The sequence below is a fragment of the Anomalospiza imberbis genome, chromosome 16 (genome assembly GCF_031753505.1).
Source record: "Anomalospiza imberbis isolate Cuckoo-Finch-1a 21T00152 chromosome 16, ASM3175350v1, whole genome shotgun sequence".
Lineage (NCBI taxonomy): Eukaryota > Metazoa > Chordata > Aves > Passeriformes > Viduidae > Anomalospiza > Anomalospiza imberbis.
Genome location: NC_089696.1, coordinates 13,629,036 through 13,641,780, shown reverse-complemented (window position 1 = coordinate 13,641,780; position 12,745 = coordinate 13,629,036). Strand labels below are relative to the sequence as shown.

The window sequence follows — 12,745 nt, the reverse complement described above, 5'->3', positions numbered from 1 at the left end:
CCCAGATGTAGAACTTGACATGTTTGATATTTATAGAAATAAACTCAAGTTTTGAGGGGATGACCCTCTGGTTTCTCTTTTGCTTTTTAAAAAAATTAGTAATGCTTTAAGAGACTAGAGGGAATATTGCTAAGTGATGTGTTCTTGTGCGTAGGAGAGAGCTTTCCTTAATATTTTTCCCTGTATAAATGTGGGGGTTTTTTTTGCTTTTTGCTGTTTTTAAGAATGCAGGTTTTCTTTTATTGACCTGAGTTTGTGTTTTCTTCTTTCAGTCAGTTTACAGACACGGGACAGAATAGGCACAGGAGGTTCTGTAGTAGACTGCAGAGGGCTTTTGGAGAATGAAGGGTAAGGATTGTTTTCTTTACACTTAATTAGAAAAATGGTCTGTGTGTGGAAAGACTGTGAGTAACATTAGAAACTTAAGTATCAATGTGACTACTACATTTTCTGGGAACGTGTATCAGGCAGTAAAGTTAAACTTGGTAAGACTAGATTTTTTTTGTTACCAGTGCTGAGAAATTTGGGTATAAAATCGTCAGGAAAATGGCACCTCTTGGGTTAAAAGTTGCAGCACTAGAAGTTGTGGGGAGAGAAAAACAGTTATTTCTGCATTCACTTCTCTTGTGATGGAAACTCGTGAAGTTTCCCCATTTTCAGAACGGTTTATGAAGATTCTGGGCCGGGGAGGCCGCTGAGCTGCTTCATGGAGGAGCCGGCGCCCTACACGGACACGACGGGAGCGGCGGGAGGAGGCGGCTGCCGCTTCCTGGAGTCTCCCAGCCAGGACCAGAGGCTCCAGGCCCAGCGGCTCCGCACCCCCGAGGTCAGAGCTCATGTACAGACACCTCAGAACAGGCCCCACGGCCACCAGTCACCAGAGCTACCTGAAGGCTACGGTGAGTGTCCCCCAGCTAGAAAACTGGAAGGGTTTCGTTTATCCGAAGACGTCACAAAAATTTTCTCCACTTTAATGCATCGAGGTGTTTTGCCTGTTGGAACAAGCAGGGTCCACGTGCATCTCATTCTGTGTTTTGGAAAAGGAACTAAGTGCAGATGGGAGTTTGAGATTGGCTAATTAGCAGTTGGCTACGCCAGGATACACTGAGGGGTTGATGGTAAATTAAACATGAGGTTGTGGTATGATGCTGTTACAGAAAATTCACTGCTAATCTTGGCTGTGTATCTAGGGAGAACGAATGTAAAGAGCTCTTTAAACTAGAGCAGTAATGCTATTTTTTCCTTCCCCCTTGGCATGTTGTGTAGGTTTGAGCCCACATTTGAGAAAAGATGAGGAAAATATATAAAAGCAACAAAGAAACCAATAGTACAGAAGATTAGGGAGGAGGGGATTAAGGAGAATTTAAACCTCAGAAAAGAGCACACCAAATCTAGGAGTAGAGAAAACTAGTTTGGGGGTTTGGATTGTCTCAAAATCTAACACTAAAAATACAAACCAAAACATGCTGGTGCATGGATCTGTGAGTTTCAAAAGAATGTTGAAATGTGTAGTCAGAGTAAATTTGTCAAGGACAAAACAGTCCATGCTGCAAGAGAGCAGTGTGATGGCTCCAGTACTTTCTCCTAGGATGAAAATACTCTAATGTCTTTACACTGTTTATTTGGAATTTTTTTACTATTTGTAATTTAGAATAATCTTCCTTCCTTTTTTATAGAGCAAAGAACAACGGTACAGGGACAGGTTTATTTTTTGCACACACAGACTGGAGTGAGCACGTGGCACGACCCAAGGATACCAAGGTATGAATTTGTAGTTAAAAGTCTGGGGAGTTTGGTGTGTATTTGTGTGGCAGGATGCTGGATTTTTAAGAGCAAAAATCTATTAATTCTGTCTGAATTTAAAGGGAAAGCTCCCAGCAGAGGAATAGTTTGGCATGTTTCTAGTTACCTTTTCACCAAACATTAAGGATTACTCTTTTTGAAAGAAAGAATTATTTCATTGAGAATCATGTAAAACAAAAAGCAAACAAATATGTAGCCCTTCAGGAATTCCTGTTAGACAAATTCTTCCTAAAATGTTGATGTGCCTGTTTTGGTGTGCCTGTTTTTGGTGAAGCTACAAATTTCTGAATCTTACCTACTTCTTTTTTTTTTTTTAACAGTTTGTACTGCAAATTGAAGAAAAAACTGAATTCTTTCTTAAAATAATTGTTTCATGAATATTCAGCTTGTAACTTCTGTTTTATTAGTGCTCACTTGTGTATAACTGAAGGAGAGATTACTTGTTATCTTTAAACTTGAAATGGTTTGAGGTTTTTATGCTTTAGGCCAGTAATTTGCAGCTAGAAAATTTGAATCCTTCACATGATTAATTTAGTAAAGCCTCTTTAAACCTTAACCTGCAGTTAATCCAGGTCTTTGTGAGTGAGGTCTGGTGCTCTTCCTGAGTAGCTCTGAATCTAGGCTGTTTCATGGGCCACCTGCACACCAGATTCAGGAGTGGAGTTTGTAACTCTCAGCTGCTGCACTGCCTGGATAATAGAGGAATGTGGTACAGGATATTAGAGAAATGATACAAAGTAGTGCAGGCAGAAGTGGTGATAAAAGCTCAGTGTATGGAAGGAAATGAAAAACAAAGCAGAGAGAGAGAGAAAATAGCTGATTTTAGATTAGCTGGTATTGTTGGAAGAAAAAATTACAGTGGTTGTTCATTTGTGTCAGTCGTCAGGCTTGTGTGCCCAGAGCCTTGTGTCTTCTTCAAGTGATGCTGGTCACCCTAAGGGAAGGTGCTGCTGCTCCTCTCCCCAGATCCTTGAGCCAGGGTCTCAGGAGCAGCAGTGGAACTGAACACAGCAGTGTTTTGTGAGTCACAGGTCACACCTATTTTAGTTAAAGGTGACTTTTGTGCTACCAGCTTATGCAAAAACCTAACCTTGGCATGAGGCAGAGCTGTAGGTTAAAACCTGCTGTAATCAGATCCCTGCAGGACTTTCAGCTGATCACAGCAAATGGTCCCAACCATAATCTCCTTTAAGGAGCCTGACAAGGGCTTGTCTATCTGCCTGTGTGTCCCCTTGGCATATACTCACTGTGACACTAAGGCACCTTCAGTGTACAAAGCATTTCTACCTTTCTAAAGCCTCTCAATTAACTCGTTTATACAAATGTTGCATGGATAGATTTAGGTGAGTAATTCATGGAGTGGTGTCTTCAACTCTGAATCCATGCTAGCTGTCTAAAGAATACTTTACTTAACAATAGGTTTTCTGCCTAAAAATAATCTTCATGTTTCCTTCCTTCCTTTTCTTGCCACTCTTGGTGTTTTTCTCAGTTAAGTGGCTGGAGCCTTAGGTATTTTCAATCTTTTCAGATGTAAATACATTCTGTGTATTGAATTCAGACACTGCCTGGGAGTGAGTGACTGCCTTTAGCAGCACTTACAGGGATACCTGAAATTTATCCAGGATGAAAGGGGTGAGTGAATGTGTTAAAAGACTTACTCTCAGTGGTTTTTCAGTCAAATAGTCAGGATTCTAATCTTAACCTAATTAAAGAGGTGATTTTAATTTTTTAAGTGATCTTGGTATTTGGTTGCTTAACTTCAAATGTGCATTAACATCTTGTCTGTTTTTCACTTTAGAGACCTTAACAGTGTGAATTGTGATGAACTGGGACCTTTGCCTCCAGGTTGGGAAGTCAGAAGTACAGTTTCAGGAAGAATATATTTTGTAGATCATAACAACAGAACCACACAATTCACAGATCCACGATTACATCACATCATGAAGTAAGAGCTTTGCCTGATAAATAATTCCTGTCTGGGAGTCATGAGGGACTGAAACCCTGAATGATAATTAGGGAACAGATGCAGCCAGTGCTGTAGTCAGGGTCCAAGCGTTGGTTCTCCATGGTGGTTTTATCCAAGTTTTTTGCTGAGACTCTTCAGAAGTGTTTTTACTCTGCACAGTTCTGGAATTGCTGGGGTGTGGGGTAGAGAGTCTGCCAGGGGTTCCCCAGCAGTCAGCTCATGTCTGTCTGGATGAGCAGTTCTAGCTCCCTGCTGGCTCTTCTGGATCTGGACTAACTTCATGCTCCCTTGAGCTCCAGACAATGGGAGTATAAAGCCAGCTGGAGTTTGGTCAATGGGTGCTGTGCACAGCCAGTTTGGGTTTAGCAGGATTTGGTAAGCTCAAGTTTGGCATCATGGAAAGGCAGCTGAACTGTTGTGGAACTGACCCTGGAAGCAGCCTGGCAGTGCTGCTTATGCACAAGGCCAGACTTGTTCCTGTGCTTGTAGCCAGCCAGGGAATCTCTGCATCTAAAAAAATGCTCAACAACCCAAATAAAGCATTGATGGATAAGGATAGTTGAGTGTATGAAGCTGCAGCTATTTGGGACAAGCATATCTTTCTCTCTTAAAAACCATAGATGCAATATTTTTACTGTGTTAGGAATCCCCAGCCTCATTCTGCTTGAAGCTGGAATAAAATCAGTTGCAGTTGTTAGACAGTTCCCTTTATAAAGCTGTTGTTTGTTCCATTAGAGATCTGTCTCCATGTTGCCCTCTTGAAAGTTCTCTCTTTGTGAGAGAATACCACACAAACTTTAATTACTGCCCAGTCATCAATCAGCAGTCATGCTCCAGAGCCTTCTACAGTGCTTTGCCATATAAAAACAGTTCAAAAATGCTGAAACTCTTTAAGTGTCTGTGTTTCTTACATCCCTGAATTTAATGTAAAGATGGTACAGAAGTATGCAGTTGAATACACATTTCATTCCATATTCCTCTTAGAGAAGCTTAATAATTTCTTCCATCATTGTTTTACATATTCCTTATTGTTATGTGTCCAGAATAAATATTGTCCTTTTTTTTCTCCAAGCCATCAATGCCAGCTAAAAGAGCCCACCCAGCAGCCTCTACCAGCTCCAAATGAGGGGTCATTGGAAGAGGGTGAGGAGTTGCCTGCACAGAGATATGAAAGAGACTTGGTACAAAAGTTGAAAGTTCTTAGACACGAGCTCTCTCTTCAGCAACCTCAGGCTGGTCACTGTCGCATTGAAGTATCCAGAGAGGAAATATTTGAGGTATTTGATTGATATTTTTTTACTGCTCTAACAGCAGCTTTTGTCACTGAAGAGTTAAGTAAAACTGATCACTGATTATAACAACTTTGCTTCACAAGGACCCACCACATTACACAGTTGTTGTTGAAATTCGCTTCGGGTTAGCACTCAAACAGAGTCGTGTTTTCTGTAGTTCAGTAACAATGTGTGTATTACAGAAATGCAGAAATCTTAATTACGGTATTAGAGAAGTCTTAATAGACTTAATTATAGGAAGGAAATAAACCAGCTAATTGTACAAATGCACATACAGGAATCCTATCGTCAGATAATGAAGATGAGGCCAAAGGACTTGAAAAAGAGGCTTATGGTGAAATTCCGAGGAGAGGAGGGCCTGGACTATGGAGGAGTAGCAAGGTGAGATTTTGGGGGTTTTCTGACACCTCTTAAGTGTAAAGTTGCCCTTTAAGTGCCCTGTGGTTGCTACCATCCCCTTTCAAGTTACCTGTTAATGTCATTTGTTAATTATTTGTGGTCTAGTTTATAGACAGTGGCTGTAGCTTCACTCTTTATATGGTATGTTGGAAAGTGGAAGCTTGTGATTTAACAGTTGTCCCACTGGAAGTTATGAAAGTGTGATCAGCTCAAATTGTGAGGTCTCTCAGGGAGTGTAGACCCTGAAGTCAGATCCAGATCACAGCGATGGTTTTGTTAAACACACCTCTCTGATTTCCCACAAATGGATTGCAGGAGGGTTCCTTTTTGTGATGTCTCAGCTGCATTCAGGAGAGTCCTCTGATCTGCTGGAGCAGGAGTGGAGATGAACTAATCCTAAACAAAAGCTAAAATTTCAGCGAGGACTTGCCTCTCTCTTAAAAATGACAATAATTCCCTGCAGGTTGCATCAGATCTGAAATTCAGGAGCTGATTTAGCATCACTGAAAAAACGCTCACCTGGTGGCTCAGAGTTGTGTAAATTCACAGAGAAATTTCTCAAATCCACCAAAGCTGCCCACTTAGGTGTCTTTCAGCGATCAATCCCTGGACAAAGGAAAGAAGCTGGAACATTCTGAGCTGTCTTACCCGAGGCAACCTTGGGTGTCTCCACTGTTGACATCCTGTTACCCTGATGCCCTTCATAATTGCCCATTAGTTGCAACTGACTCTTCCAGATCAGTACAGCTCCACTTCTAAGCATTACAATTGATAGTTCTCTCCAAATCTTTTGGACCTGGGAAGGGTGTCCAAATTTAACAACAAAGGGGCATTTGTCATGGTGACTTGGGAGGTCAGAAATAGCTTTAGTTGTGCTCCTGTCCTTGTGTGCTACCAGGTGAGAGAATTTACCCAACCCCTCCTTTTAATGCACTTGGTCTCTGTCCCTTCTGGCCTTTGCTGAAAGCAGTCACCAAGCTGGCAGAAAAACAGCTTTTCTAAAGATCCCCAGTAATTGAGCTGGTTCTAATAAACAGATTTTTTAAATTATTTCCTTATACTGTACAGGTTGCAGAGAAGCAGATCTTGCAGGCTCCAAATGGCTGAACTCTGTACAAAGGCAGTATTTTTTTGGAAGCGTGGCCTGTTCAGATTCAATTATTTGATGGCATTGTCTAACAGCTTGCTGTAGCTTGTCTAATTGATGTTAATCCCTTCAGTGCTTCTAAACTAAACCAAGTCTGCCCTGAGTGGAGTAGGACATTGTGGGGTTTTAATCACACCCTTTTGGTCTACAAATGGAGGGCAGCAAAAGAGGCTCTGATTTTGAAAGAAGCATTCCATAACTGATCAATCACAATAATTGTGTTGTCTAAAACTTAAATGCAACTTGCACTCTTCTAAATTTGTTGTTGGGTTTGTTTTTTTTTTTTTTTTGGCAGAGAGTGGTTGTATTTACTGTGCCATGAAATGTTGAATCCCTACTATGGACTCTTCCAGTACTCCACAGATAATATTTACATGCTGCAAATCAATCCAGACTCTTCTATCAATCCTGTAAGTACTCTTACTATTACTAGTAATTACTGTTCTCAGTAATATTCCTACTTTAAGAGATGTCCTCTGCAGTTTCTTACAGCTGTTCTTCCATAAGAAGAGTCTAAACTGCAGGGTAAATTGGAATAAGAAGGTGTTAATGTCTTATATTTATATAGTAAGAAGCAGAGGGGTTTTGTTCAGAAATTAAAAGCATGACAGCCTTTGATAAATATCTGATTTCTATGAGACTCCTCAGTACTGATTGGTTTGCACAGTCATTCTGGGAAGACAAGACTGATTACATTCATCCTCACTGTGAGCACAGGTGGTTGTGCACACAGCATTACATCCCAGCAGTGCCACCCCATGACTTTTAGGGATGTATCCCTTGCTTGCCCTTTCTCACTACCCTCCTGGGCTTACTTTTTCTCTTACTGGAGGATTTGTATTGATGCAGACCCTAAAAGGAGCAGCAGTTCTGTATTAGTAGAGGGAATTCTTCCTGACATGACATTTCCTGACATTTGCACTGGAAGATGAGGGAGGTGGATTGGAAGAATGTTAACCATAGGACTTACACCTTAGCTTTCAAAAGTTACTTTAAAAGCAACATAAAAGAAATGAAGGAAACAAGCACACTGTTTCCTCAAGAGTAGATACGTTTGGATGATTAAACAAAGAATAAACTAATTTGTGTGGAATCCTCATCTTCTTGGATTCTGGAGGTTTCACAGTGATTTTCTTTTTCCAAGTTTTTCCCTTTGAGAGGTCTAGAGACTTGAATCCAATTTATTAATCAGGTAATGCACAGAGACTTGTTCAAGGTTTTTAATGATGAAATGCTTTGGGTTTGGTTATGTTGTGAGGAAAAGTGGTGGTTGATTTTGCCCAAAGGGCTGCAGGTAACTCACACAGAACAAACCACAGAGGGTGCCACAAGATGTCAGTGTCTTCCCGAGCCTGATTCTCCTCTCTCCCTGCAGGACCATTTGTCTTATTTCCATTTTGTTGGTCGGATAATGGGTTTGGCTGTGTTCCATGGACACTATATCAACGGGGGGTTCACAGTTCCCTTTTACAAACAGCTGCTGGGGAAGCCCATCCAGCTCTCAGATCTGGAATCTGTTGACCCAGAATTACACAAAAGTTTAGTCTGGATCTTGTAAGTACTGAATTTAGCAATTGTCTCACTGTAGAGTAAATGGGGTAGAGTTTGTTGGCAATAGTGAGATGCATTAGACAAAGAGTTTACAAAAATCTTTTTATGATGGCTGTCTGTACAAAGTCATTAAACTATTCTTAATATATCAAAGGTTCTTGAGGAAAAGTTCTCATTGCAAACTCTCCTTGCAATAAAGTAGATACTAAATCATTAAAAGTTGCATGGGCATGGTAGAATATCACTATCAAAATCCAAACTCAGGACAGACATCTGAGGGGAAGTACAGCCTTCTTCAAAAGAAAGCCAACTCTGATTAAAATGAAAATAAATTGAAGTAATTTGGGCTTCTGTATGCTTGCAGAACAAGATCCAGCATTCAGTGTAGCTTTGGGACTCTTCAGAACTGCTTTGCATTATCTCAATTTCTTTTCCTAAATGCTATTTTGAATTTTGTATTTATAGAAGTTACTGATGATGAAGTTCTGTATGTATGATCTCTTCTGTGCTTCAGATGTGTGACAGCAGATCAGATTATTGCTGGGTGTATATATATGTGTGTGTGTGTGTGTGTGTGTATTTCTGTATATAGGGTTTTATCCAGTATCCTGAGTTCTGTTAGAATTGGATGAATATCCCATATCTGATCAGGCTTTTCAACATGCACTAAACCAAACAGAAATTGGTGATGGTGGCAATATTCCTCTAGTGTGTGAAATGCAGGTGGTAACTAAGATTTAGCCTGAAGACTTCCTAGGTGTTCAAATAACTGTCAGCATCACTGCTGAGAGTTAGCAATATGCCAAAAATGCTGAGTTTACCCTCTGTGCATTGGCAGAGAGAATGATATCACACCAGTCCTGGACCATACGTTCTGTGTGGAACACAACGCCTTCGGGAGGATTTTACAGCACGAGCTCAAACCAAATGGCAGGAATATTCCAGTGACAGAAGAGAACAAGAAGGAATATGTCAGGTATTGCAAACAGAAATATGTCCTGCAAAGGGTGTGGGAAGAGGGTAGTAAACAGAATTTTTGTATATAGCGGAACTAAGGAAGTAAGTATTTTGGGTGGGAACTCCTGAGTCATAAATGACATGAATGTTTTCACTGGAGGACCTGGGAAGATGAAGTTCTGAATGGTATTTTGTTTTTTCCATTGGTGGTGCAGTAATTATTTGGTGAAGAAAAAGGAATGGATAAGCACTTCTTTCATAACACAAAATGTGTGTATTAAAACAAAGTCCTCTGTAAAATGAGCATTTTTCAAGTCTGCTGTAAAAATCCCAGTGCTGTCCAGCTCATCACCCCTGACTCCTTCCTTCCTCCCCCACAGGTTGTATGTGAACTGGCGGTTCATGAGAGGAATAGAGGCACAGTTCCTGGCTCTGCAGAAAGGTTTTAATGAACTTATTCCTCAACATCTCCTTAAGCCTTTTGACCAGAAAGAACTTGAGGTATGTTTTGTCCACATGGATTATTGTTCTGTAATTTGTTTGATCCACAGTCAAGCACTGATTTAAAAAACAAACATAAAACAAGCAAAACAAACAAAACACAGAACTTATTCCCTTCTATGTACCAGAAAGCTGAGTATTTGTTTAACCAAACCCTCTTAGGTTTATTCTAGACATTCTTTGGGTTGATATTATTGAGAGGGCTACTTAAACAGGGAAAGACAAATACACCATGGTTTCTGTCCAAGGACTAATGCTCAAGGCAGGTGGTCTGGGAAGGAGGAAACACTGCAGCTTTGAGGAATTGTTGGCAAGACCAGGCACGTTATTTACCCCAGAACCTGTTTTGTTCAGTAACTTTTCATGCATGGCTGTTGCTGTTTGCACACAGGAATTGGTTTGCAGAAGTAGAAGAGTTGAGCATATGGAAAAGAAATTAATTTGTCTTCTTATCAAATCCTGAGGTGCAGAAAGCTACTTCTTAAAATAGTGGCTGTTACAGCAATTTTTCCTCTGGTTTTGCTTTCCAGAAAAAATAAGACAACCTGTGGAATATTCACCACTTGTGGTTTAGAAAGCTCTAGCTTTGTGCTAGTCAGCCATGCATTTTGGTTAATCCCACAAAGTTCTTGCATTCCATTTGCTTAAAAAGGTAGATTAAAAATCCATTATTCAAAAAAATATTTCAATACTCTCCACATCAGGACAGTCACAACTCCCCTAATGATGTGAGCAGCTGTAAGTGGGTGCTATCTTGGTGGCACAACAAGGCAGCTGCTAAAGGGCAGCTCTCAGCAATGGGATCCTTACTGTGGAATATTATGGGAAATTTAAAATACAACACACGTTTTGTTTATGAACTTTGCCCTGTGCCATTTATTTGTTGTTGCCAGAGGAGGTGGTTAAATGCATGGCCAGCAGCAACTTCCTTTTTGTAACCTGGTGTCATGTAGAAAAGAGATTGAAGTGATATATCTGGTCTGTGTCAGAGATTCTCACAACTGGGGTCAAAAAACAGGTGAAAAGTTTCCGTAGTTCGTTGTGAAACAGCAAAGTAACTCAGATGTTCCCATAAGCTGAGCAGGATTCCATTGTTGCTAGTGTTGACAGCTCTAGGACAATCCTGCAGCAGGACAATGATGCTGTGCCACAGCCTTATTCCAAATCAGTGCTGTGCCCTCCTAAAGACAGGCTGTACATTCCAGGGAGCACAGATTTAATAAAGCAAATCTTGCATGGGCTTCTGACTCTTAGTTGTTTGTGAAAGTTCTAATGCTGGTAAAGCACTACTTGGGGTCAGTTTCACTGCAGTCAAACTGGAGAGATTTACTGCCAGTTCTGTACTGGTTTGGAAGGTTGCCTTGCACCAAAAAGGTGGGAGAAGCACCTAAACAATGCCAGGCTTCGTGATGTGGTTGGATTTGTTTTTATAACTGCAAACTTGAAATTACTCTGGACTTTAAAGCGCTTCCTAATCTTTTAACAGCTGATCATAGGAGGCCTGGATAAGATAGACCTGAATGACTGGAAGTCCAACACACGCCTAAAGCACTGCATGGCTGACAGCAACATTGTCAAGTGGTTCTGGCAAGCAGTGGAAACGTTTGATGAAGAAAGAAGGGCAAGGCTGCTGCAGTTCGTGACGGGCTCGACGCGTGTCCCACTTCAAGGTTTCAAGGCTTTACAAGGTGACTGATGTGCAGGCTGAGTTAGTCTGTGGTTGGAGAAAGGGATAAAAGTGGTGTGGTATTTACATGCCTCTTGTAAGATATCAGCATATTACTGGATAAGTCAAGCACTTGCAAACTTTAGAGCTTGAGAGCAGTTTTACATTTGTCAGCAGCTCAGCTGCTGCTGAGCACTTTGGCTGTTGCTGATAGTGATGGAAGCTGGTGAATCTGTTACCGTGCAGTGCTTTGACTGCTGTCAATTTTGGCTCGTCAGTCTCCTACAGCTCTGTGCTCTGAGGTTCAAATCATTCCATGCAAATATGCACAGGGATATATGGCTGACTAAAGAACTTTTTCGTGTGAGAATTGTATTCCCCTCAGTGTTCGGCAACAAACCATTAGGCTTTAAAGCAAATTTCTGAAAATTGCAGGTTTTTATCAAAAATGCGGCAGCGTCCTTGGCTGTTCTGATCTCCTGATCACATTCCATTTGTTGGCTGACAGTATATTGATGTTAAAAATTAAAATACTTGTTCTGTTTTACAAGGAAAACCTTCATGCACTTAAGTATCTTCATTTTTGATGGTGCAGCTTCATTAATATCAAATTTAGCAGCTTTCCAAAATACCAGTCTGTAAAATGATTGTCACAAACAGCCTTATCTCTTCTGCCATCCCCTCATCAGCTGCAAATATCTCTACAGATTTAGCTTAGGACATACTTGGGCTTGCAGCTGGAACTGTAATTTCCTCTCTTGCCTTTTTATATGCCGCAAAATGTGTGTGTGTGAATGATGCTTTGTTGAAGTGCATTAACTAGAATGTCTGTCTAAGGTTCTACAGGCGCTGCAGGACCCAGACTGTTTACCATCCATTTAATAGATGCAAACACAGACAACCTTCCAAAAGCCCACACTTGGTAAGATGGAAACACTCTGCTTCCTCTCCCTTTGTCTTGATTTAAAGGAGTCATATCTCTGTCCTGGGCAGGGGTTAAGCACGTGATACATATGGATGACTCCAAGAGTGCTCTGTTAGCTTGGATATATCTGTACTCTGCAGCCAGCAAAATAATTTGCCTTTCTTAAAGCTTGTCTTCTATAGTATCTGTGGTTTTCATTTATTCCAGAGGTGATTATTCTGGATAGTGAGATGTTTGTAAGTTGATTTCTTCATTTCTTTATTACAAAGAAGTGTTGTCAGATGTCGAATGTTGGAAGCTCATGCTCTTGCTGCAGTATAGGCATAGCCTGAGCCCTTGCACAGAAATCTCACTCCATCAGAGGCAGGAAATGGTGTCAGCAGCAGCAGACTGTCTGCAGACAGGGCAGGGAGTGGGCTTGCCTGATGTGTTGCTTTTTCTTTGCAAGTCTCCTGCATCTGCCTCCTCCTCCTCCTCATCCCAAACACTGCCCTGTTAAGCTGTGCATTCCTGCTGTAGAAATAGTTGTTTTTCATCT

General features: G+C 40.9%; 1 protein-coding gene across 4 annotated transcripts in view; it reads left to right on the top strand.

Annotated features, from left to right (window-relative positions):
- Window positions 1-12,745, top strand: part of SMURF1 (SMAD specific E3 ubiquitin protein ligase 1) — a 45,432-nt gene that overhangs the window by 28,309 nt on the left and 4,378 nt on the right. The window contains exons 6-17 of one of the 4 annotated variants that reach the window (XM_068207163.1): window positions 273-348; window positions 661-899; window positions 1,677-1,761; window positions 3,602-3,748; window positions 4,842-5,046; window positions 5,339-5,442; window positions 6,903-7,017; window positions 7,983-8,161; window positions 8,997-9,134; window positions 9,496-9,616; window positions 11,103-11,304; window positions 12,129-12,204. In XM_068207163.1, coding sequence (XP_068063264.1) covers window positions 273-348; window positions 661-899; window positions 1,677-1,761; window positions 3,602-3,748; window positions 4,842-5,046; window positions 5,339-5,442; window positions 6,903-7,017; window positions 7,983-8,161; window positions 8,997-9,134; window positions 9,496-9,616; window positions 11,103-11,304; window positions 12,129-12,204 — 1,687 coding nt within the window. Of the gene's footprint in view, window positions 1-272; window positions 349-645; window positions 900-1,676; window positions 1,762-3,601; window positions 3,749-4,841; window positions 5,047-5,338; window positions 5,443-6,902; window positions 7,018-7,982; window positions 8,162-8,996; window positions 9,135-9,495; window positions 9,617-11,102; window positions 11,305-12,119; window positions 12,205-12,745 lie in introns of all 4 variants that reach the window. The other 3 variants (XM_068207162.1, XM_068207161.1, XM_068207160.1) reach the window with 3 other exon arrangements.